The 24,235-nt window shown below is 39.3% G+C and overlaps 1 protein-coding gene across 8 annotated transcripts in view; it reads right to left on the minus strand.

Moving 5' to 3' along the window:
* Positions 1-13,823: 13,823 nt before the first annotated feature.
* Positions 13,824-24,235, minus strand: part of RYR3 (ryanodine receptor 3) — a 1,008,486-nt gene continuing 998,074 nt past the window's right edge. For all 8 annotated transcript variants that reach the window (XM_077464742.1, XM_077464741.1, XM_077464740.1 and 5 more), the window contains 2 exons: positions 19,195-19,246; positions 13,824-15,284 (listed from right to left, as the gene is read on the minus strand). In XM_077464742.1, the coding sequence (XP_077320868.1) occupies positions 15,189-15,284; positions 19,195-19,246 (148 nt within the window). In that variant the 3' untranslated portion in view covers positions 13,824-15,188. The remainder of the gene's footprint in view (positions 15,285-19,194; positions 19,247-24,235) is intronic.

Consider the following 24,235-nt stretch of genomic DNA (forward strand, 5'->3'; position numbering starts at 1 on the left):
TTTGATACGTGAGTGTATCCTCAAGTTGCTTCTCTATTTCCTTTTTGTATAACTCTTTTGATCATATTACAATTACCCCCCCATCAGCCCTTATAACTATATTATTTTTCTCTTCAAGCTGCTTTATCCCTTTTCTTATTTCCATTGGGTCCCAAGCTTTTTTTCACTTTTATTTTGTTAAGATCTTGTATCACCATTCTTTTGAACACATCAATGTGTCCTTAATTTCCAGGTGGTGGATTGTGGATTGTAAATCGATTTATTCTTCAAAGTGCTATGTGCTTAACGGTCCAAATTTCCAGTTTTTCTTGCTGTCATTTCCCCAGGTTTAGATAGCATTTATTTCTTGATGTTTCATTTTCTTGTGAATTTTTGTATGTCGATATACGCATTGAACTTATTGAAATTTCTTTTCAGGGCAAATTTTAAACTTTTGTCTAGAGTTATGATTTCTTCTTGTGTTAAATCAATACCACTGATATTGATGATGCCGTTCCCTACTATTCTCTTTTGCTTTTTGAGCCCTACTCTACATCCTCGTGTCTTTCAGCATTTACTTTTCTTCTTGTTTCTGATCTGGGAGATCGCCATGTCTCCAGTCTTGGCGATCTCCTTCCTCCGTTTCCTCCATCTGGTTTTCTTGGGGGGTCGTTGGTGGCGCTCCTCTAAAAAATACTGAGGGGTGTATTCATGATTGGTATACTGTCTTGCATCTTGGTATTGATAAGAATGTGAAGTTCTATAGGGCTCTTCCTCTCTTCTTAGAACCTCATATTTATTTGAAGTCGATAACAGGCTTCTTCTATCATTATAGTGGTGGGGATTTCTCCCATCTCCATATTGTGGATATTGTCATGGATCCTGCCCATAAGGAACTGGGCTTCTTCTCTTCCAATTGTTATCCCGGTCTGGAATTCTTCTTTCATGCCGTTGCTCATAATGGGACTGTGGCTGTTGATAATAAGGACCTTTTTATATGGTGTTTTTTTCCAGTTGTTTTTCCAATGTGTTTTTTTCCAATAATTGTTCCCATTAGGTCGCCTTTGCTCATTCGGTGTTCTATATGTTGGAGGATAGTTTCTTGGTGGATTTCTTGGAGTTCTTGGGTATTCCTCCCATAGGTTTGAGTTAATAGGATGTTCTACAACGTGTTAAGGGGTGAAATTTTAACTTCCTTTTTGGGGGTAGAGAAAGTAGATGGTGCATTCACATTACTTTGCCACTTGTAGGCAGTTTCTTCTTGATAGTCTATGATATCCCTAAGAACTTTCCTCTTTTTCCTTGCTGCAGTGTCCTTGTCCTTTTGTACCATGTCTTTATTTAATTGATTCAACAGAGCAATACATTCTGGAAATTCCTTTAATGGTTCTAGTTTTTCTTTTAACTCAACTATTTGTTCATCTATTTTCTTACATTTTTGTTGTTTCCTTTTAATTAAGAAATGTAGGACATCCAATCCTTTTCCATTTAAAAAAGGAACACCAATCATTTATGGAGTCATTATCTAGGGGTCCATCATTGATGGGGACATCCCAGAGGAGTCTCCTAGGACTATTTTGTCTTTGATGTATTTTTCGTGTGTGACAATGTCCCACCATGAGTTAATTTTCTTCTCCATAAGATGTCCCATTTTTCTAAAAATGCCTTCTATGTCTCCAAATTGTTTGTCATCTTGTTTGGCAAACACATCTAGATTTATAGTTCTACTCTATATAATTGAACACTTGCATAGTAGCTGCACAAGCGGTATATGGTAAAGTACAAAAATAATATATCTATAGTACTAATGTTCTACTAAAAGTGTAAACAATCAGAGTCATAGAGTGCTTAATGCCAAATGTGTATAAAGCTGATGAACTTCTATAGTGTTGCCAGCACCAATAAACGTATATAGGATATAGTGAAGCAGCGCTCAGTACTCTAAAGCAAGACAGAGAAAGGATATCAAAGACCCTTTCTACAACAAAAGATTGAATAAGTAGGAAGTATAGGAAAGGGAGAACTTACTAAGACATAAAGAAAAAGAAGAATCCCATTACTCAGGAGTTCCATTGATTTTCGATTATAATATACAATTCAAGAAATTGGAATCAATTACTCGGAAACATTGGAAAATCTTGTTAGCTGACCGTCATCTCACCCAAGCATTACCCTCACTCCTTAGTTTTGTATATAGAAGGGCTCCTACACTTAGAGACCTGATACCGAAAAATGTTTTAGACCCTCCCTCAGGGAAAGCATTTACTTTTTTTGAGGGAAAGGGTTTCTACCCATGTAAGAATTGCTATGCTTGCCGACACACAACCTTTAGAAAAAAGAAGAATTTAGTGCTACCACTACAGGAAAGAATTATAACATGAGAGATTTTATTTAATGTAGAACTGAAGGGGTGATCTATGTTTTGGAATGCCCATGTCATTCCCAGTACATAGGCAAAACAAAAAGACCCCTCTGGAAACATGTTAAAATATCAAGTCGGGCTTCTAAACATACTGTATACAGAGGCTATGCAGAATGTTATGGAAAGGATCCTAGCTCTCTCTCCTTTTGGGGTATTGAAAAATACGAACCGCCTTAGAGGGAAAGCAATAAAGTTATTACTCTTAGCAAATCAGAATCTTGTTGGATTTATGAAATTTAATCTTTTTGCCCCCCAGGTCTTAATATAGAGTTTGACTTGAACTGTTTTATTTCCAATTATTAATGTTATAGTTTTATACTGTTGTTTGTATTTGAGTGGATTTTGCGATTTCATATAAGAGACATGGAGTGTGTTATAGATTTTTTTGATATATGTATTTTATATATTTTTTACATATATAGCATTTTTTGGCTCTCCATTCCTTATGTTTTATCTGTATAGATCCCATTTCCTTATGATTATTAGATCTCTGATTTTTTTGTAGATGCCATTGTTTCACCTATAGGATCAGATTAGTTAGAACCAAGCAAATCGATTAGATAAGTAATTTCTTGGTTTCTCTGCCCTCTAGTCTGTTGACTCATTTACATATGAAAAGCCCTTGCTCATTGATATGCTGTTTCCATGATCACCACTATTATATAACCCTACCTTCATCATCCAGTACCTATACCTTTGAAAAAATCATGTGTGGTGTGACGCATCGCGTCGGAAGGAGCTGGGTGACATAATTTCCGGTTACGGCCATGACCAGAAGTTCCTGTGTTTGACATTTTTCTGCTGTTGGCAGTTTTTGCTATTTTAAACTGTCATGTTACTTTATATTTTTAAATAAACCAAACCGATTTTTTAACTACTACACTATGGAGGCTCTTCTCTTCTATCCTGTGGTCTTGGAGATAATATCTTAGAGGAGCTGGTCATGGAACTTGGATTCTTTGGAGAAACAGTCTTGATACTGCAGTAATCATTCATCCAGGATACATCCACGGTGGAGGAAAAGTACATATCGTGTTTTATACGTTCATTGATGCAGGACTAGACCCATCTGGGGTCTAGCTTTAAGGTGAGAGGCTAGCACACACTGGGTGTGGATTGGAGAAGGATATCTAAAGGCTATCATATTTCATCTATAATTGGGCATATAATATATAGTTAGAACACGCTGAGGGAACAAATATAACCCCTTGATCACCCTAGTGTTTAACCCCTTTCCTGCCAGTGGCATTTACACAGTAATCAGTGGCTATTTTTAGCTCCGATCGCTGTATAAGTGTCAATTGTCCCAAAATAGTGTCAAAAGTGTCTGATCTGTCCACCGCAATGTCGCAGTCATGATAAAAATCGCAGATCGCCGCCATTACCAATAAAAATAAATAAATAAAATAAATAAATCCATTCCCTATTTTGTAGATGCTATAACTTTTGTGCAAACCAATCAATATACACTTATTGCTTATTTTTTTACCAAACATATGTAGAAGAATACATATCAGTCTAAACTGCTAAAGAAATTAGTTTTTTTTTAATATATTTTTTTGGCATATTTATTATAGCAAAAAGTTAAAAATATGCCCTTTTTTTCAAAATTGTCACTGTTTTTTTGTTTATAGCACAAAATTAAAAATCGCAGAGGTGATCAAATACCACCAATTGAAAGCAATTTGTGGGGAAAAAAAGGACATCAATTTTATTTGGGTACAACGTCGCACACCCACGCAATTATCAGTTAAAATGGACGCAGTGCCAAATCGCAAAAAATGCTCTGGTCATTAAGGGGGTAAAATCTTCCGGGGCTGAAGTGGTTAAGTAATATTTCGGAGATATCAACAGGAAAGGTTTGTAGTAAATACAATGGTCTTGGTACAACGTTCGTTTTGTGTATACTAATCCATCAAAAAACTAAGAAAAGAGTCATCATTTAATTTCCTGAAATACCGTTTTATGAACAAAAACGATAAAAAGATTGCAGAGAAAAAGGAGTCAACCAAGGGAGTGAGGTAAATACCTAGATATTTAATGTATTTAATGAGCATTCATTTTTAACCAAACATATGGTCACTAATTATTTATGTTTATTTATTTATTTTTTTATCACATATGGTTTGAAAAACTATTGGAAGTTTGCTTTAGTTATAGTTTTTTATTCTTTCACTAGCATAAAATTATTATGAACATTCTTTTTTCACAAAAGGATTATTGTTCACAAAATATTTGTTATATTCATATATTTGTATTAGCCCTTCATCTATTTTGGTTTATTTTTGTTACTAAACTTACCTTGGGTTTATGTGCTTTAGTCAACCTACCACTAACGTGAAGTGGGGGAGGAAATAGGCTTGGCGCTATACCGTTTAAAATTTAGATAAGTAATAAGCATAAATTTTCCAGCGTGCTGGTAAATAATAACAATAAAAATAAAAATAAAAATAAACTTGTGCAATACCAAATGGTGATCTATACTGTTATGTATATATATGTGCTTATCAGTAGGTGTCAACAAACGATCATTATATCTTAAAAACCATAAATGTCATTGGAATCATAAATCAATGAGCCGTAGATCAATCACAGCAACATGCAGTTCCTAAATTACTAATTACTAATATTAAAGTGCAGAGTGCCAGTGAACAGGTAGTGTCAATACCAAAATGCACAAAAACCAATCTCTAATAATGTGGAAAAAGATGAGAAGTAATAATATGAATGGAAATTAAAATAAAAATAAAAATAAAATGAATATATTCCGATTATTTGTTTTACATATCAAATCCTCAATTGGTGCAACTATGATTAAAAGTCCGTGCGTAAATAATTGTATGGGATAAAAAATGCAAGAAAAATGCAAAAGGTGAAAAAAATTTGATGAAATTTAAAATTAAAAATTAAAAATTAGAAAAATAAAAATAAAAATAAAAATAAAATTGATGATAAGTGGTGTCCTAAAAATAGTGAAAAAAGTAGTGGGGTATCTTCTATAAGTGGGGGTGAAGGGAAGAGGGAAGGTGACTTCAACTGTTGCTCCCGGTGCTCTGTGACCACTTATGCAATTGCTCTCACCAGAGGTATGACCCCGTCCGGGGTGGATCAGCCTTCACAGTATCAGCCACTGTGTTGCTCTCTGGCTTGCCTCTGTTGTGGTTCTGGGAGTCCCTCGTTCCTCCGTTCGTATTACGTGCTCGATTATATGTAATGAGTAAGAGGCATATCCATGGTGTAGTATGTTTTAAAATTCCATTTTTATTAAATAAACAAAATTACTCACAAACATTCGTTCGTATATGCTGCTAGGTTTCTTTAAAAGGAAGGGAAGGAAAGGTCCCGTTCGGCTGCCTCGCCGTATGAGTTAGAGGTGTATGCTGTCTGGCCACGCCCTACGCGTTTCGTCATCAAAGACGTCCTCTGGCTCCAGAGGACATCTTTGAAGACGAAACGCGTAGGGAATGGCCAGACAGCATACACCTCTAACTCATACGGCGAGGCAGCCGAACGGGACCTTTCCTTCCCTTCCTTTTAAAGAAACCTAGCAGCATATACGAACGAATGTTTGTGAGTAATTTTGTTTATTTAATAAAAATTGAATTTTAAAACATACTACACCATGGATATGCCTCTTACTCATTACATATAATCGAGCACGTCATACGAACGGAGGAACGAGGGACGAGGGACTCCCAGAACCACAACAGAGGCAAGCCAGAGAGCAACACAGTGGCTGATACTGTGAAGGCTGATCCACCCCGGACGGGGTCATACCTCTGATGAGAGCAATTGCATAAGTGGTCACAGAGCACCGGGAGTCACCTTCCCTCTTCCCTTCACCCCCACTTATAGAAGATACCCCACTACTTTTTTCACTATTTTTAGGACACCACTTATCAATTTTATTTTTATTTTTATTTTTCTAATTTTTAATTTTAAATTTCATCACATTTTTTCACCTTTTGCATTTTTCTTGCATTTTTTATCCCATACAATTATTTACGCATGGACTTTTAATCATAGTTGCACCAATTCAGGATTTGATATGTAAAACAAATAATCGGAATATATTCATTTTAGTTTTATTTTTATTTTAATTTCCATTCATATTATTGCTTCTCATCTTTTTCCACATTATTGTTTTTTGTGCATTTTGGTATTGACACTACCTGTTCACTGGCACTCTGCACTTTAATATTGTAATTTAGGAACTGCATGTTGCTGTGATTGATCCAAGGCTCATTGATTTATGATTCCAATGACATTTATGGTTTTTAAGATATAATGATCGTTTGTTGACACCTACTGATAAGCACATATATATACATAACAGTATAGATCACCATTTGGTATTGCACAAGTTTATTTTTATTTTTATTGTTATTATTTACCAGCACGCTGGAAAATTTATGCTTATTACTTATCTAAATTTTAAACGGTATAGCGCCAAGCCTATTTCCTCCCCCACTTCACTTTTCTGTTTCCACCCACATTGGGTTGAAATTGAAATAGAGGCCGCTCTTACCAGAATTACAATCCATAGCGTGACCTACCCCTCCCGCTCTTAACCTACCACTAATGCCCCCAGTATTACCCTCTGGAATATGCTCTGACTATCTCTACCTCTGTCCCTTCCCCTTTCACTAAGTTTAAAAACCCCTCTAAGTTTTTAGCCATCTTTACTCCCATCAGATCTGCACCCTCCTCATTTAGGTGCAGTCTGTCCCTTCTATAGTACTGGTGACTACACCAGCTCCTCAGCCACTTGTTTACTTCCCTAATCTCCCTCTGTCTTTCTGGTGTAGCTCGAGGTACCAGTAGTATTCCTTAGAATACTACCTTGGAGGTCCTTTTCCTCAATTTAGCTCCCAAGTCCCTAAAATCGTTCTTTAGAACACTCCATCTGCCTCTGACTTTGTCATTGGTGCCAATGTGCACTATGACAGCCGGGTCTTACCCAGCACCTCCCAGTATTCTGTCCACTAGAGCCGTAAAGTGCCAAACCCGAGTGCCTGGTAGACAGCATACAGTTCAGTGCTTCAGGTCTTTGTCACAGATTGCCCTCTTTGTCCTTCTAGGAATTGAGTCCCCTACCACCATTGGATTGAGATCTGGAGAAAGTGGTCAACACCTCAAACTTGTTGTGTTCCTCAAACCAATCTTGAAACATTTTTTCAGTGGGACAGGGTACATTATACAGCTAAAAGAGGCCACTGCAATTAGGAAATACCATTTCTATGAAAGGGTGTACTTGGTCAGCAACTATGTTTAGGTAGACATGTCAAAGTGACATCCATGTGAATGGCAGGACCCACGGTTTCCTGCAGAACATTGCCCAAAGCATCACACTGTCTCTGCTGGCTTACCTTCTTCCCATACTGTGTCCTGTATCCCTTTCCCAGGTAAGCAACACACATGCACTAGGCCTGACTAAACTCATGCACCCCCTAATTTAAATATGACCAACCCCTTCCTGTCACGGCCACACCCCTTCATGTGTAAGAGCCGCCCTGTCATATGTAAACCACACCCTTTCCTCTTTAGGCTCCATCTTTTTCTCTTAGAGCTCCACCTCTCTGTACATTAGTACAGCCTCATCAGTGCCCATATCAGTGTAGCCTCATCAGTGGAGCCTCATCAGGGACCACCATTGCAGCCTATCAGTGTCCATCAATGCAGCATATCAGTGCTGCCTTATCAGGGCAGCTTAAGAGTGCTTAGTGGGCATCAGTGCCCATCAGTGCAGCCTATCAGTGTCTATCAGTGCAGTCTATCAGTGCAGCCACATCAGGGGCCACCACTGCAGCCTATCAGTGTCCATCAGTGCAGCATATCAGTGCAGTTTAAGAGTGCCGCCTCATTAGTGGGATATGAGTGCCCATCAATACAGTCCCATCGGTGCAGCCTATCCGTGCACATCAGTGCAGCCTATCAGTGCCCATGTCATGCCCCTGTCCTCCTCCATCATTTCCATAGACGTTTTCCCCTCAAGCCGGGTGGTCCTCCGAGGGGGAGGGGTCATTGAGGAGAGGGTACTGTCAGGGCTGGGCCCAGCCTTTACTTCTGTGAGCTGGCCGCTCAGCTGTCGGCTAATTGCCAGCTCCTATCTCTCCACAGTGACCCACCTGTTGATGATCCTGCTCATCGGTCCTGCCTACTTAAGCCGTTCAGTCCAGATGATCTCTGCCTTCATCTTGGTCACATCTCTAGAGACACTCTCCTGTGTTCCTATTAAAGACTTGCTTGGCTGACATTCCTTCTGGCTCCCTGATGTTTTGGCTTGTCTGACTAACCATTCCGGTTCGTGAACTCTCCTACAGTGTCACCAACCCGTGGGTTTATGTCCTCTGCAGCGGTTTCTTGGCTTTGCCGGAACTTTATTCGTAACTTCTCATCTCTGATTAAGCCCCTGACTGATATGACCAGAAAGGACAGTAACCCACAGAGTTGGTCTCCAAAGTCCATTAAGGCCTTTGAGAGTCTCAACAGTCTCAAGGTTGCCTTTGTTTCTGCTCCTGTGTTGGCACATCCTGATCCTACTTTATCTTTGATCCTTGAGGTCGATGCTTCTGAGACTGGAGTTGGCGCCCTTCTGTCTCAACATCCTACCTCTAAGAGCACTATGCATCCTTGTGGCAAATTTTCCAAGAAATTGTCACAGTGCAATTACAAGAGTGGTGACAGAGAGCTGTTAGCGATCATTTTAGCCTTGAAAGAATGGAGACATCTCCTTGAAGGTACCACTGCTCTCATTCTTACTGACCATAAGAATCTCACATTTTTGTTTGAGGCCAAACGCCTCTCTCCCAGAAGGGCGCGATGGGCTCTTTTCTTGTCAAGTTTCAATTACATTATCTCATTTATACCCGGTACTAAGAATATAAGGGCTGAAGCTTTGTCACAAGAATGTTCCTGTAATTCCTCCCGATCGTGTTCTGGTTATGGTTCCCACCAGTCTCACTTCACCTTTGGGTGACAAAACTCTTGCTGTTCCTGACAAACCTTGTAACCGCTGGTTTGTGCCATAGAGTCTGCGTACTGCTGTGCTCCAGACTTACCATTCTCCCTAGGCTGCTGGCCACCCTGGGAAGAATCAAATCTTTTGGGCCATTTCCCAACAATTCTGGTGGCCTAGTCTACATGCTGTTGTAACCGCCTTCGTCGCTGCCTGTTCCGTGTGTGAGTAATGCCCTGTACACATGGTCAGACATTCTGACAACAAAATCCGTCAGATTTTTTCCGATGGATTTTGGCCCAAACATGTCTTGCCTACACACGGTCGCACAAAGTTGTGGAAAAATCTGATCGTTCAGAACGTGGTGCCGTACAACACATACCACAGGACTATAAAGAGGGCAGTAGAAAAAATGGACGGTAACACCCCAATGCAGGGTCAGAGGGCGCTGATCACCCCTGGTATGTTGAAAACAAAAAACGAAAGTATCCCCAGAGTGGGGTTTTTTAACAGCGTAAATTACCTGTGGAGGCTAGTTTATGTATATATGGAAATAAATACTGACATGTGGCAAAAAAATAATAATACAAATGTTTATTAGTAAAAAAGAGGATTGAACAGGTGACACAGTGGTCAGGGACTGAGCTCCACTAAGTGAATAAAAATATATGATATTACATGGATAAACAGAATACAATCATAATGCCTAGACCATAATACCACTGTATCTACAGTGGTATTATGGTCTAGGCATTATGATTGTATTCTGTTTATCCATGTAATATCATATATTTTTATTCACTTAGTGGAGCTCAGTCCCTGACCACTGTGTCACCTGTTCAATCCTCTTTTTTACTAATAAACATTTGTATTATTATTTTTTTGCCACATGTCAGTATTTATTTCCATATATACATAAACTAGCCTCCACAGGTAATTTACGCTGTTAAAAAACCCCACTCTGGGGATACTTTCGTTTTTTGTTTTCAATAAAGAGGGCAGTAACCAATAGCTTTCATCTCGTAATTTTTTTCTGAGCATGCATGACACTTTGTCTGTTGGAATTGTCTACACATGATTGGAATTTAAACGATCAGATTTTGTTGTCGGAAAATTTCAGATCCTGCTCTCAAACTTTGTGTGTCAGAAATTCCAATGGAAAAAGTCCAATGGAGCCCACACACGATCGGATTTCCCGACAACAAGATCCGATCGCACATTTTCTGTCAAAGTCTGACCGTGTGTATAGGGCATAAGACTCCACGACACCTTCCAGTGGGTCTCCTACAACCCATACCCAATGGAAAGAGGCCCTGGACCCACTTGTCTACGGATTTCATTGTGGAGTTACCCAACTCCCAAGGCAACACAGTTATCCTTATGGTGGTTGACCGGTTCTCTAAATTATGTATTCGACTTAAGAAGCTGCCCACCTCTAAGGAGATGGCTTTCATTTTTGCTCGGGAGATCTTTTACTTACATGGGCTACCCAAGGTGATTGTCTCGGACAGGGGTAGTCAGTTTGTGTCCCAGTTCTGGCGAGCCTTTTGTGCACAGTTGGTAATTCAGCTTGCTTTCTTCTCTGCATATCACCAGCAGTCTAGTGGGGCCGCAGAACAAGCCAATTAGTCTTTGGAGCAATTCCTACATTACTATATTTCTGACCATCATTACAACTGGTCAGATCTCTTACAGTGGGCAAAGTTTGCTCAAAATAGTGACCCTGTTTATGGTGAATGATGATCTCTGCCTTCGTCTTGGTCACATCTCTATAGACGCTCTCCTGTGCTCCTGTTAAAGAGTTGCTTGGTTGACATTCCTTCTAGCTCCCTCACATTTTGGCTTGTCTGACAATCTTTTCTGGTTTCTGAACTCTGGCTAAGTTTTGACTACGTTTGCTCTGTTTACCTTTTTTATTATTATTATTATTAAACAAGTGTGTTTTAACTGTACTTCTGTCTCAGTCTGATTTATGGTTTCTAACAGCCCATCAGTGCAGTCTATCATTGCCCATCAGTGTAGCCCTAATAGCCCAGCTTAAGAGTGCCGCCTCATCAGTTTCAAATATCACAGATTATTAATGAATGAATTATGTATTGATTTCAGCATGGAGCAGTGCATGAATTGCCACTGAATGTGGACTGTTTATTGAGTTTGCATTGATTTCTGCATTAAGCACTTTGCACATGTGGAAATCAATGCAAACTCATTAAACAGTCAACATTCAGTGACCTAGGCCAAGACACAGCACTGGCCATACACATGATGTGGAAAAAGAAAACGGGATTCATCAGTTCTAATGCTCATATGCCCAATTTAGGTGCTTTTGGCTGTGGACACAAATCAGCATGGGCACTCTGATTGCACCCTGATTGCAGTTACACAGCCCCATACACAACAAACTGCAATCCACTGTGTGTTCTGAAACCTTTCTATTGGAAAAAGCATTTTTTTTTTTCAGCAATGTGAGCTACAGTAGCTCTTCTATTGAGTCTGACTACATGTGCCAGGCTTTGCACCCCACATGCATCAATGAGTCTTGGCTACCCATAACCCTGTCTCCGGTCTGCCAGTTTTCCTGCCTTGGAATGCTTTTGCTAGGTCATGTTCACTTGCTGCCATATATATCCTATGTACTTTCAGAGGCCACTGTCACAAGATAATCAATTTTATTCATTTTTCATGTCAGTGGTCGTAAATATATGGCTGACCAGTGTCTCAAATTCCAAGAAGAGATTTTGAAGTGAAGTAACCAGTCTTGTAATGAAGATGCATATGCCATCAGCATATACTGCTACCTTTTATTCTGATTTGAAGAACACAAATCCAGTGATTTTGATTTAAATCAAATTCTGCCTCAGCTGTACCCCATGGTTAAATTGGAGGCTAATTTAGACTGTATTGGTACTTTTGTGTCAACATAAATTTTGTCTAAATCCCCCCCCACTCATACTTAGTGCTGTAATAAAATATTTACAAGTTAGAGCCTATAATCACATGTGAATAGTTGTTTATGTTTCTATTCGTGTAAAGGACCTTAAACTGCTAATACTACTTGTAATTTTTCCTTGTCAACTTTGTGGCCAGTCAGAATTTATACATTACTTTGTACTGAAGGACGTTTTTCTTTTCAGAAACTATACTCTTCTCCCCGTTAAACAAGATTGGATCTTAACAGCTGTCAGATCCTCTCCTGTTTTATAGAAATCTCACACTGCATCCACACATGCATGATTGATGAGCCTCTTTCAGTGTGCATTATTCAGAGAGTAGTTGAATGCCACATTAACCCCCTAAAGTAGTGCCAGAACAATGTGTGTAAGTCTGCCATAGTGTGCAGGGAGGCTGTCAGGAAGGAGGCTCAAGAAGGGGAATGCATGTGATTCACTAAAGGCAAGGACCTTTCAAACTGAGAATGTTATACAATAAAGGAGGGTATGCTTATGACGCACACATGCACTTTTATTCTAAGAAGGAAGAACGGGTCATGTTTTTGTGTAATGATGGGTTCAATTAGGATCATACATTATGTCAAATTACATATGTCAATTTGTTATTAGTGCAATAAAGACAGCCATTTAAGCAGCAAAACACCACATTTTATTATCACGAATCAAGTCTGCAGTCTTAATTTTCCCTTATCGAATGCAAATGCTAAAAACCAGTCAACACATGCACATATTCTTTTGCTTAGCTACCACCTCTTTGTATAAAACTGCAGTAAATATTAAGCTTGGGTATGTGTGATAAAACACAGGCACATACTATATGCTTGTCTACACTTACTGTATTTCAGCCTTCCCTACCTTTACAGATGATGTCTGCTTAGCTGCTGAAGATAAGCTCAAGCTGCATCTCCTGATGATCTGGAAGATTGAGTTGACAGTATGATTGCCTGATGACTTGCAGCAACAGCAGTAGCATGCCTTATGGGCTCCAGCAAGCGGCCTGCACCTAGAAATTAAGACTGTCTGTACAAAATATATCTGTTCTGCCTTTCGCATAGAAATTGGTTGGCTTTATATAGCATGTAATGTTTCAAGGAGAAATAGGGGATCGACATTGTTACTAGATTATCTGATTTGTACTAAATATACTGGTGCAAAAAAAAAAAAAGAGGAAAAACAATGGAATTGTGTATGTTTTATTTCACACTTGTAGTACTGAACAATGGACCCTCACTATAAAGCAAATCTTGTACCAAGCTGTCCTAGACTTTCTGAAAATGCTGATTTCTGGCCATTCTGACCCTGACCTGCATACTGGGGTCAGTAATTCAGACTGCACTGAAGTCATTGAATCATTATGATAGCCAGGCAATTGCTATTTTCTGAAGGAGAAGCAGTATCAGCTCTCATAATTCTTTCAGCACTGTACAGGTTTTCTTTATTGATTATTTAAAGCTCCTATGAAGGAAATGTTGGGTCATCCAGTGTCTAGAGTACGCAAATGAAGACAAATAGCTCAGCTGGTTCATAATTTATTTATTGCGATGGGCACTTTATTGTATTTGAAGAAAAATGCATAAAGTTAGCAGCTTCACTACAGCACTTACCAATGACCAGAAAGCAGTGCTTGAATTTGGCATAATATTTCCATTTAAGAGAATATAATTTAAGATACATTCCAGTTTCTTTAAATAACAGTAAACTGTCATTGAAAGAAAAACGAAATAGCAACTGAATGCAGTTTCTCATTTCATACAGTAAGACAAAGAACAGCACAACATATGTGTATTTTATTAATCTAATATACTAACATGAAAGAAAGGAAAAAAAAAAAAGTCTTGCATAGCTACGTCTACAGACGGTTAAGGCACTTAATCGATTAAGTTCATGGTCGAAAAAGTGTTAAGAACTAACTTTTCCTTTACTACCTTTTCCTTCAACTGCCTGAAGCTGCTTCTCCATCTATATAGGTAAATGCTACCATTGTGTCACACTAGACTATCTTACATAGGTAAACTTATATAGTTAGAGCTCTAAGCCACAGAGATATCCAGCAGCTTACCGTTAATACCTAAGGCCATGACCATTTCAGCCTGTGTACATCCAACTGAATTCCTTTAGGCTTCATAGCATAAACATCCTTACAAACAGTCGCAACAAACTTCGATTAACTTGACGTCTGTGACTAGCGTCTGATAATAATTTTTTTTGTTTTAAATGACATCCTTAAAAGCCTCATTGGCAAAGTTAAAAAAAGAAAACTGCATGCTTCTCCAGACACAGAATCATTTCTAATTGTTGGGTGAGTCTGCATTATTTGTGGTTTCAAACTTTTACAATAAACCTGCACTTCAGCTGCTGTGATAGGAGAAAATGACATAGCAGCTGATGTGATGGGAGTTTTGTGCACTAAGTATGTGTGCCAATTAGCCCTTTTTAGTCCTTGGGCAGTCAAATGTATGGCATTTTTCTAATGAGATGTCTGCCCGTGGTTTTATCACTGACAAAAATCAAGATTTTCTGGGAAGCAGATGCAGTCAGGCTGAATATCACTGATTTGTAAACTTTTCCCGTTAGTCCTCACTGGTTTGCTCCAAATTGTAGTTACTTTCATCTATGTTTTAAGTGACTTGAAAAATGCACTACGGCTAAATGAGCATGGTGTAGCACTGGTTTATTGATGCATTGTAGTGATGTTTTTTGTTCTGTAAATCTCTTATTCTGTTGTCTGCAGACCTGTTTATATAATACACATCAACAGGCAGGTTGTAGCACTGTTGGGAAGATGTGGACTATGGGTAAATGTGTCCGTTTGGGTAAGTCTTTGTTCCAGATGCAGTCTCCTCCCCATGAATCTTGCTTTCAGTGAAATGTTCAATAATTATCCGAGTTGGTCTTCATACTGTTTGCGGAAACAATCACCTGCTGGGAAGAAATCCCAACATCTCTCCTGATACATTTTCCAGACATAAGATTCCTGAAAGAGACATAAAATGAGTGATTTGTAAATTCATGGAAAGAAGGTAATTTCATGTCATTTTCAGTTTATTTATTGTTTGGTAACAATCAATTGAAAGCCCCACTGCTAAAACACAGCTTGTTAGAAAACATAAAATAGCAGAAGATTGTAAATTACATCTTGCATATATTGTATAGAATTATGACCTAACAATAAATCTATAAATTTAACACTGCATTTATACATTGATTGGGTGGTCTCTATTTTGGAGACATTTGGGGAATTTTTTTCATATGTTTTTAGTCTGATTGAATTGACACAGTAACTGCTGAACCAGTTTTAGAGATGTTTTCGTGAGCAAAAAGAAAAAAAAATCCATTGGTAACATATTTTTTGATGGACCTGATTTTTTTGATCAAAAATCTGAAAATTAATATTTGCTTTTTACCTATCAGCAGTATCAGCAGTTCAATGGCTTCACTATTATTGACCTCTTGTGAAAAGCCATGAGTTTAACTGGGTTAGTATTGTAACAGTAGGTGGTCTGCTTTTTTCCCGTGTGAATTTATCAAGTTGACTTCCCTAGGGGCTGGTTTGCCTCTCACAAATGTGAACCAGAATGTCAGTCTATGAATCATTTATTGCATTTTATTGAAGCTAAACCATTAACAAGAACTCTTTCACTTATATGCTCAAAGATACACCCACTCAGCTAGATGTAGATTAAGTATTCAAATAGTTGTATCAATAAAGGGGAACCACAGCCAAATAAATATACCATATTTGCCGGCGTATAAGGCGACTGGGCGTATAAGACGACCCCCTATTTCTCAAGTGAAAACATAGGTTTTGGGCAATATTCGCGGTATAAGACTACCCCCCTTCTGAGGCAACACCATTTAAAAAAAACATTAGAACCATTAAAAAACACCAAGCAAGAATGCCAACTACTCATCCGCCATGCTGTGATACGTCATAAAGTAAATCAAACAATAATAACACAAACAGAGATCTATTGAACGCCACAACTCTGGAAAGTAGAATTTTTCACTAACCAAACCTATACCACTTTTGGGTTACATTCTATGGGAATTGTTCACCAAAATGCATTTAATAAACCCCCTGTCATATGTCCCAGATTTACCTGTCCCTCTTGGGTGCCTGGAACCTCAAAGGCAAACAGCAGGATGTATAGTAGTAGGAGATCAGTGAATGGATTTACCCAGGGAAGTATGGTGAGCGGTGTATTATTTTAATGAATACCACGCCTGCTTGGATTGGCAGAGGCTGTAGCATCATCAGCCCTTGCCTCTCTCTCTGAAAGCCAATCCGAGCAGGCTACTCTATGTAGCCTGCTCGGATTGGCAGAGGTTGTTACTCCAATCCAAACAGGCTCTGTATTCATTAATAGAATACATCGCTCACCCGGATTGGCTCAACGGCGTATACTGTTTGTAGCTGAAGCCACATACAGTATTAGCAGACATTTGGGGGCTGACATCCATCGGGCAGCATTGTATACCCCGGCGTATAAGACGACCCCCGATTTTTGGGCATTTTCTTTAAGTGTAAAAGGTAGTCTTATATGCCAGAAAATACAGTATATGTTTTATCATAAGGGGAGTTTAATGGAAATCAGGGGTGTAAACCACTGGCCTGCACCAAACCACTAACAGGTTTGAAAGTGATGCTTTTAAGGATCACCTGATATGTACGGTTGCTATTCAGTTCATGCTGGGTAAACTAGATATGATTATTAAGAAAATTATTATTAAGAAAATTAACATCGAAGTTGCAGAATTGTCCCAGATTTAGCTAAGCATATAAAGGACCAACAAATCTTTTTAACAGGCAAACCTCTAAAATATTTGTCTGTTTTTAGCTAAAGAATCATTTTATTCAAATGCATTTTTCCTAGCAGAGTGAAGATAAGAGGTCTGTGTCTTTCATTATTTCAAGCTGAACTCCTGGAGAAAAGTGATGAAATGTGTAGGTTAGCATATACAAAACTAAACATGTCAGGTGCAGAAAATAATAATTAGGAAAAAATCTAAAAATATAGTATCTATCAAAATTATTCTGGGTGTAGTGAGGAGATGGCTTTGAAGCTGAATTATTTGTAGTTTGATTCTTTGTTCCATAATTACAAAACTGATCACTGTAAAAAGGGAAAGATCTTGAGAAAGCTATTAGATACAGTACACCCCTCACATTTTTGTGAATATTTTATTACATGTTTTCATGTGATAACACTGAAGAAATTACACAATGTAAAGTAGTGAACGTACAGCTTCTATAACAGTGTAAATTTGCTGTCCCCTCAAAGTAATTCAACACACAGCCATTAACCCTTTCACTGCCAAATCCGTACACCGTACAGACCTAAAAAGTGCCTGCAGGTGGCTACGTACATAGGCTGTACGGACCTCTTATCTCCCTCTCCTATAACCTTATGGTCACTTTAATTACCATAGACTTATATCAGAATTGTTCAGCAGACTCTGCTGAACAGTTCTATAACTCTAATAATAACTCTAATAATTCTATAACTCTGATTACAACCCGCTGATCAGAGTTATTAACCCCTACTGTGACCACACCGCTGCCTCCCTGTCCCCGCCTCTCCTCCTCCTACCACTAACTTCCACTTATAACTACTCCCCCCACTCTCCTCTCTCATCCCCTTCACCCCCCTTTTTCTCCCATAGCACTAATTACCCCCCACTCCACCCGATCGGACCTCCCCCCAACAAACCTGCTCCCCGCAGCCACCATCATTAATCAATATCCCTCCTCTGCAAATGTGTCCCCCCAATATCCCTGATCACCCCCCAAAATGCCTCCACACTCCCAAACCATGACCGCTCCATGTGGCATCCCTCCTTCCCTCCTGCTGCCTGCAGCTTCTCCCTGCACAGATCTGCGATCTGTCAGGCTGGAGATCGAGGCGGGGAGGGGGAGAAGTGGCGCGGGTGGGGTACAAAGGAGTACAAAGACAAGTGTGTCTTGCCTACAGTCAAGCCTGGTGGGGGGAGTGTCATGGTCTGGGGCTGCATGAGTGCTGCTGTTGAGGGAACCATGAATGCCAACATGTACTATGAGATACTGAAGCAGAGCATGATCCCCTCTTTTCGGAGACTGGGCCACAGGGCAGAATTCCAATATGATAACGACCCTAAACATACCTCCAAGACGACCACTGCCTTGCTAAAGAAGCTGAGGGTAAAGGTGATGGACTGGCCAAGTATGTCTCAAAACTTGAACCCTATTGAGCCATCTGTGGGGCATCCTCAAATGGAAGGCGAAGGAGTGCAAGGTCTCTAACATCCACCAGCTCCATGATGTCATCATGAAGGAGTGGAAGAGGACTCCAGTGGCAACCTGTGAAGCTCTGGTGAACTCCATGCCCAAGATGGTTAAGGCAGTGCTGGAAGATAATGGTGGCCATAAAATATTGACACTTTGGGTCCAATTTAGACATTTTCACTTAGTGATGTACTCACTTTTGTTGCCAGCAGTTTAGACATAATGGCTGTGAGATATTTTGAGGGGGCGGCAAATTTACACTGTTAAACAAGCTGTACACTCACTACTTTGATTGTAGCAAAGTGTAATTTCTTCAGTATTGTCACATGAAAAGATATAATAAAATATTTACAAAAATGTGAGGGATGTACTAACTTTTGTGAGATACTGTAAGACAAAAGATTTAGTTAGAATACGAAAGATTTGTGCCAAAAACATCTAGATGAAAACACTTTTGCTATTTTAGTAGTAATTTATTAATTCTAAAATACTGTCATAGCATAGAATTTTTTTTGTAAATCTCTATAAACCACCAAGCAGCAAGGCTTCATCAATGAACTGCAAACACTTAACACTTGCTCATAAAATAGTGACAGAAAGTGAAGAGCAACAGAAAACCTACCTGGCCAGTGTGTTCCGTTTCGTCTTTATTAATTATATACATAAGGAAGAACCTGAAACAAGCACAATATTATTCACATAACTCAAAAAGATAAGGCCAGAGAATGTATTTAATTTTAAAAAGTATTACCATTGTTTACTGGTAATGAGCTCTGAAAAAGGCTGACACATGAGTATTTCTAGCAGATAAGCATAGGAACATAATTCCTGTTTTTATTAAATGGACCAAAATGTTGTTAGCTTTTTTTCCACCTCACTGAGGCCATTCCTACATCTCTATTTTGGAAAGTTGTTCAGATATTTTAGTAAAATATAAAATAGCAGAGGAAAATAATTTATTTTTGGTACCATGATCTTAGCACTGTAAGACTATGAGGTTAGTATGGCAAGTACGTAGTCTTACGGAGCAAATTACAGTTAATGTCTGATCAAACTAAAGGTTTTTTTTTAGGGGTTAGGTTAAAGCAGACTTTCTTTACTCCAAGTCATGTTTTCAGAAAGTCACTTAGATGAAACTAGAATAAATATTGAGCTAGTGATATTAATTAAAGTAGAGGTTCACCCTTATACTAAAATCTGTAAATCTACTGGCCTCCACAATCTAAGACTAACCTACGGTATCTAGCCCTGTAAAGAAGAAATCGCTACACAGACCTTCTCTAAAGCCGCTCTGGTCCAGTCCCACGCTGAACTGTCAGAGGAGGGAGCTGACGATGGAAGTACCATAGTAACTCTATGAGTGACGCCACGTCCCAGCTGTTGTCAGGTGTCTCCTCTGCAGAGCTTTCGCTGCTAGAAACTGGACCAGAGTGGCTTCAGAAAAGGTATCTATAGGGATTTCTTCATTACAGGGCTAGATAGGTTAGTCTTAGATTGTTGATGCCAGTGATTTGGAGATTTTAGTATTAGGGTGAGCTTCCACTTTAAGGACCACATCAAACCAGAATGCAGTGTGTTGCAAGGCACACATTTTCTTGCTTTGAATGAGCTATAAATGTAGCAAAAAATGGGTTTTCTATTTTTTTGCACCACAGCACAGCACAACATATATTATGGGTTGTGGTGTGCTATGACGCAGCTATGTGCTTATTAGGGATGCGCTGAACACCCCCTGGTTCGGTTCGCACCAGAATATTCGAACGGACCAAAGATTCGTATGAACTTTAAAACCCTATTAAAGTCTATGGGACTCGAACGTTCGAAATCAAAAGTGCTAATTTTAAAGGCTAAAATGCAAGATATGCAACAGACAACACCAGCAATAAGGGGTATCTTCAGGTGTATACTGTGCTGGAGGCACACAACACCCACTTTAACTACTGAAGATGCCTGTATTAGAGAACACCAGCAAAAAGGGTAGCTACAGGTGTATACTGTGCTGGAGGCACACAACACCCACTTTAACTCCTGTAGATGCCTGAGAAAAGAACACACTGTCCCTGCCTATCTTGCTCTTTCCCTGCACACTGGAACACACTACACAAGGCCGCCGCGCTGGCGGCCTTATATAGTGTGGGGCGTGTACTAAACCCCCTGAGCTAAAATTGGCCACAGGCATCCTCGAGGGTAATGCCTTCCCCGATGATATGCTTTTGGCGAACATGTCCCTGATCCCTAAACCCAATAAGGACCATACCCTCCCGCAGGACTACAGACCAATCTCGGTCATCAATACAGATCTAAAGATCTTTGGCCGTATATTAGCCGACAGACTCTCTAATATAATTACCTCCCTAATCTCCCCAGATCAGACAGGGTTTATCCCGACCAGGCAGATCACAGATAATATCAGATTCGCCTCCAATATTATACAAGACGCTGATCTATTACTTTTAAGCCTCGATATCCATAAGGCGTTCAACAGCGTTCTTTGGTCTTACCTCGAACTAGCCCTAGAGAAATTTGGCTTTTCGGGAGTCTTTGTTGATGGATTTAGGGTATTATACCACCACCCACGCACGCGAATCAGACTCCCGGGCTGCAACTCAGGTTATTTTACCCTGGGAAGGGGAACCAGACAGGGGTGCCCATTGTCACCCCTATTATTCACCCTGCCTATTGAGCCCCTGGCTGGGGAAATCAATCTGGACCCCAGCATAAAGGGCTACTCCAAGGGTAACCAGGAGTTTAAATTAAGTATGTATGCGGACGATGTACTCTTGTTCTTATCAGATCCTATAGTTTCCATCCCTAACCTCATATCCATCCTACATATTTCCGTGGTTTGTCTGGTCTGGGAGTTAACCTCTCCAAATGTTCGGCCCTCCCGATTAACTTACCCCAACAGACCTCTGCGACGATTCATTCCAATTTCGGCTTTCCTATGGATGGGCAGACATTGTAATATCTGGGGATTAAACTAGCTCCATAGAATGTACCTTGTCAGCTATCCATATGTATTTACCCGCATTAGACAACTGTTACATACTTGGGACCCTTATCATATAACATTTCTGGGCAAAATACAGGCAGTGAAAATTTCTGTCCTCCCTAAACTGCTTATTTAGATCCTTGCCCAACTATATATCCCACCAGACACTGGAGACCTTGCAGAAGGACATTAACAAATTTTTCTGGCATAACAAACAACCCCGACTAGACAAACAAATGATCTATAGATCAAGGAAAATGGGCGGCCTGGGATTACCTAACATCTTGTTATATTATCTCTCGGCCAGATTCCTACAATTAGCACAATGGCACACTTCCCCACGGACAATCCCCTGGCTGCGCTTTGAACGAACCTCAGTAGCCCCTTATTATCTCCCAGGCCTACTATGGACCAAAACAACTCACACTAAAGAGATCTCCACTCTAAACTCTGTTAGTCAGTTGCTACGCTTTTTTTTTTTTTTTGATGGCATGTCAATACTTTTTCTAACAACCTAGACGCAATAGTTCTACCCTACCGTGTGGAAGTGTGGGTAGCACCTAGTATGCCATATTTCTCCATTGTTAAACGAACTCCCACACGGGATTAAGAAATAGTAAGCTACATGAATTCTTCAGGCGATCACTTTGTACGCACCTTTGTCACCTTTGACCTCGTCAATTGAACTCTGTTATGTCTCTCTACAGCTGTGGCTATAAGTACTATGTTGTCTAATCTAAGGTATGGATTGATTATTGTATATGCCTCTTTTGTTTTTATTTCACTAAAACATTTGTATTAAAAAATCTATTGCAGACCCAATGGGCCTGGTATGGATTTTGGGTGGGACCCCACGTCACTTTTTTCTTAATTCTGTCATAGGGTTCCCCTTAACCACTGTATTATATACTTTGAACTGCACTATATACCCTGCACTATATTATGAATTCTACACTGAAAGCACTATATATTCTCCACTGTATTATATATACTACACTGACTGCACTATATACTCTAAACTGTATTATATATACTATACAGACTGCACTATATACTCTACATTGTATTATATATACTACACGGACTGCACTATATACTCTGAACTGTAATATATATATATATATATATATATATATATATATATATATATATATATATATATATATATATATATATATATATATATAATACAGATTGCACTATATACTCTGCACTGTATTATATATACTATAGGGACTGTACTATATACTCGGAACTGTATAATATATACTACACTAACTGCACTATATACTCTGAACTGTATAATATATACTATACCATACTATACTATAATATATACTACATATCACATACACTAACTACACTATATATGGCCGCCGTGTAAGCAGCAGCCTTATATATTGGCTGGCGTGGACTTCACCCTGCCTTTGGCCAATCATAGCTATCACAACACATTGCGCTGAGATTGGCCAAAGCTTACAGGTCAGAAGCATGCTTTGGCCAATCAGCAGCCATCAATGCACTGCGATCTCACAGTGCATTATGGGGCGCTCTGCAGCGGACGGAACATGCCGCAATCGCCCCATATGTTTGTTTGTTCTACGAAAAACAAACACCCGACGTTCGACTTGAGCATCGGCCTGTCCCTAGTCATTACTTATCTAACAAAGCACTGGGAGATGTGAAATAGGGTGCTCTGAAAAAAAGAATTGCATATAGGCATTGGAAGGTGTTCGCACTTGAGCTCCCTCATTAGTTCTAAGGCCCCTTTCACGCTAAGGCGCTTGTAAACTGCCAGTAAAACACTGAGCACTTTTGAAGAGCTTTTCAAGTGCTTTTGAAGAGCTTTCCATTCATTTCAATGGAGAGGGGCGTTTTTCACCACCCTGCCAACTCACTGCCCCAGTGTGAAAGCATTCATTGATTTTAATGGAAATAGGTTTTCGTGAGCCTTTCGGGTGTTTTTTTAGCGTGAAAGCGCCTGTAAAGTGCCTCAGTGTGAAAGCAGTCTAATAGTTAATCCAGCCCCACAAATAGGTGTAGCTAATGTTAAAACTATGCCTGCCCCACCATACCCTAAGTATAAGAGTCATATTAAGTAGATTGGTTATAGGTCAGGGACATGAGTGCACACAGTTTTAAATCACACCAGTTTCCATGCCAAAAGCACCTTTCTGAGAATATTTGTGCAGAAAAAATTGGTGTACTTATCATAGGGAAATACAGGACTGACAGCTTCTCATGTAGGAAAATTAGTAACACTTGTTGAAAAAGACTGTTATTATCAATGAACCTATTGGTCATATATTAAGATCGGTGAAAATTTTTGGACAGTTATTCCTGCAGGCAAAAAGGTTTAAATACTCACTAGAAACACTTAGCGGCTCACTTTGTAGTTCCTAATCTATTGAGTGACATATTTGATTTCAATGGCAGTAGCTATGACAGCTCATGCTTAGGCACTCTCACTTCACAGCACTATATATCAGCAGTAAAAGTAAAAAAATCAGCATGATATGAGCTGACTTCAGAAGACATTTGTAGATATCCTGTAGGAATTAACATTTGACACCTGTGGCTATACAGCGTCTGTTTGAAAAGGTCAGTGTGGAAGAATTCCTTCAGCTATGTCTTAGATTGCACATGAAATGTTTGAAAGGATATTTAAATT

Source organism: Lithobates pipiens, unplaced genomic scaffold, assembly GCF_037356315.1.
Source record: "Lithobates pipiens isolate NorthernLeopardFrog02 unplaced genomic scaffold, aLitPip1_a1.2 Scaffold_30, whole genome shotgun sequence".
Lineage (NCBI taxonomy): Eukaryota > Metazoa > Chordata > Amphibia > Anura > Ranidae > Lithobates > Lithobates pipiens.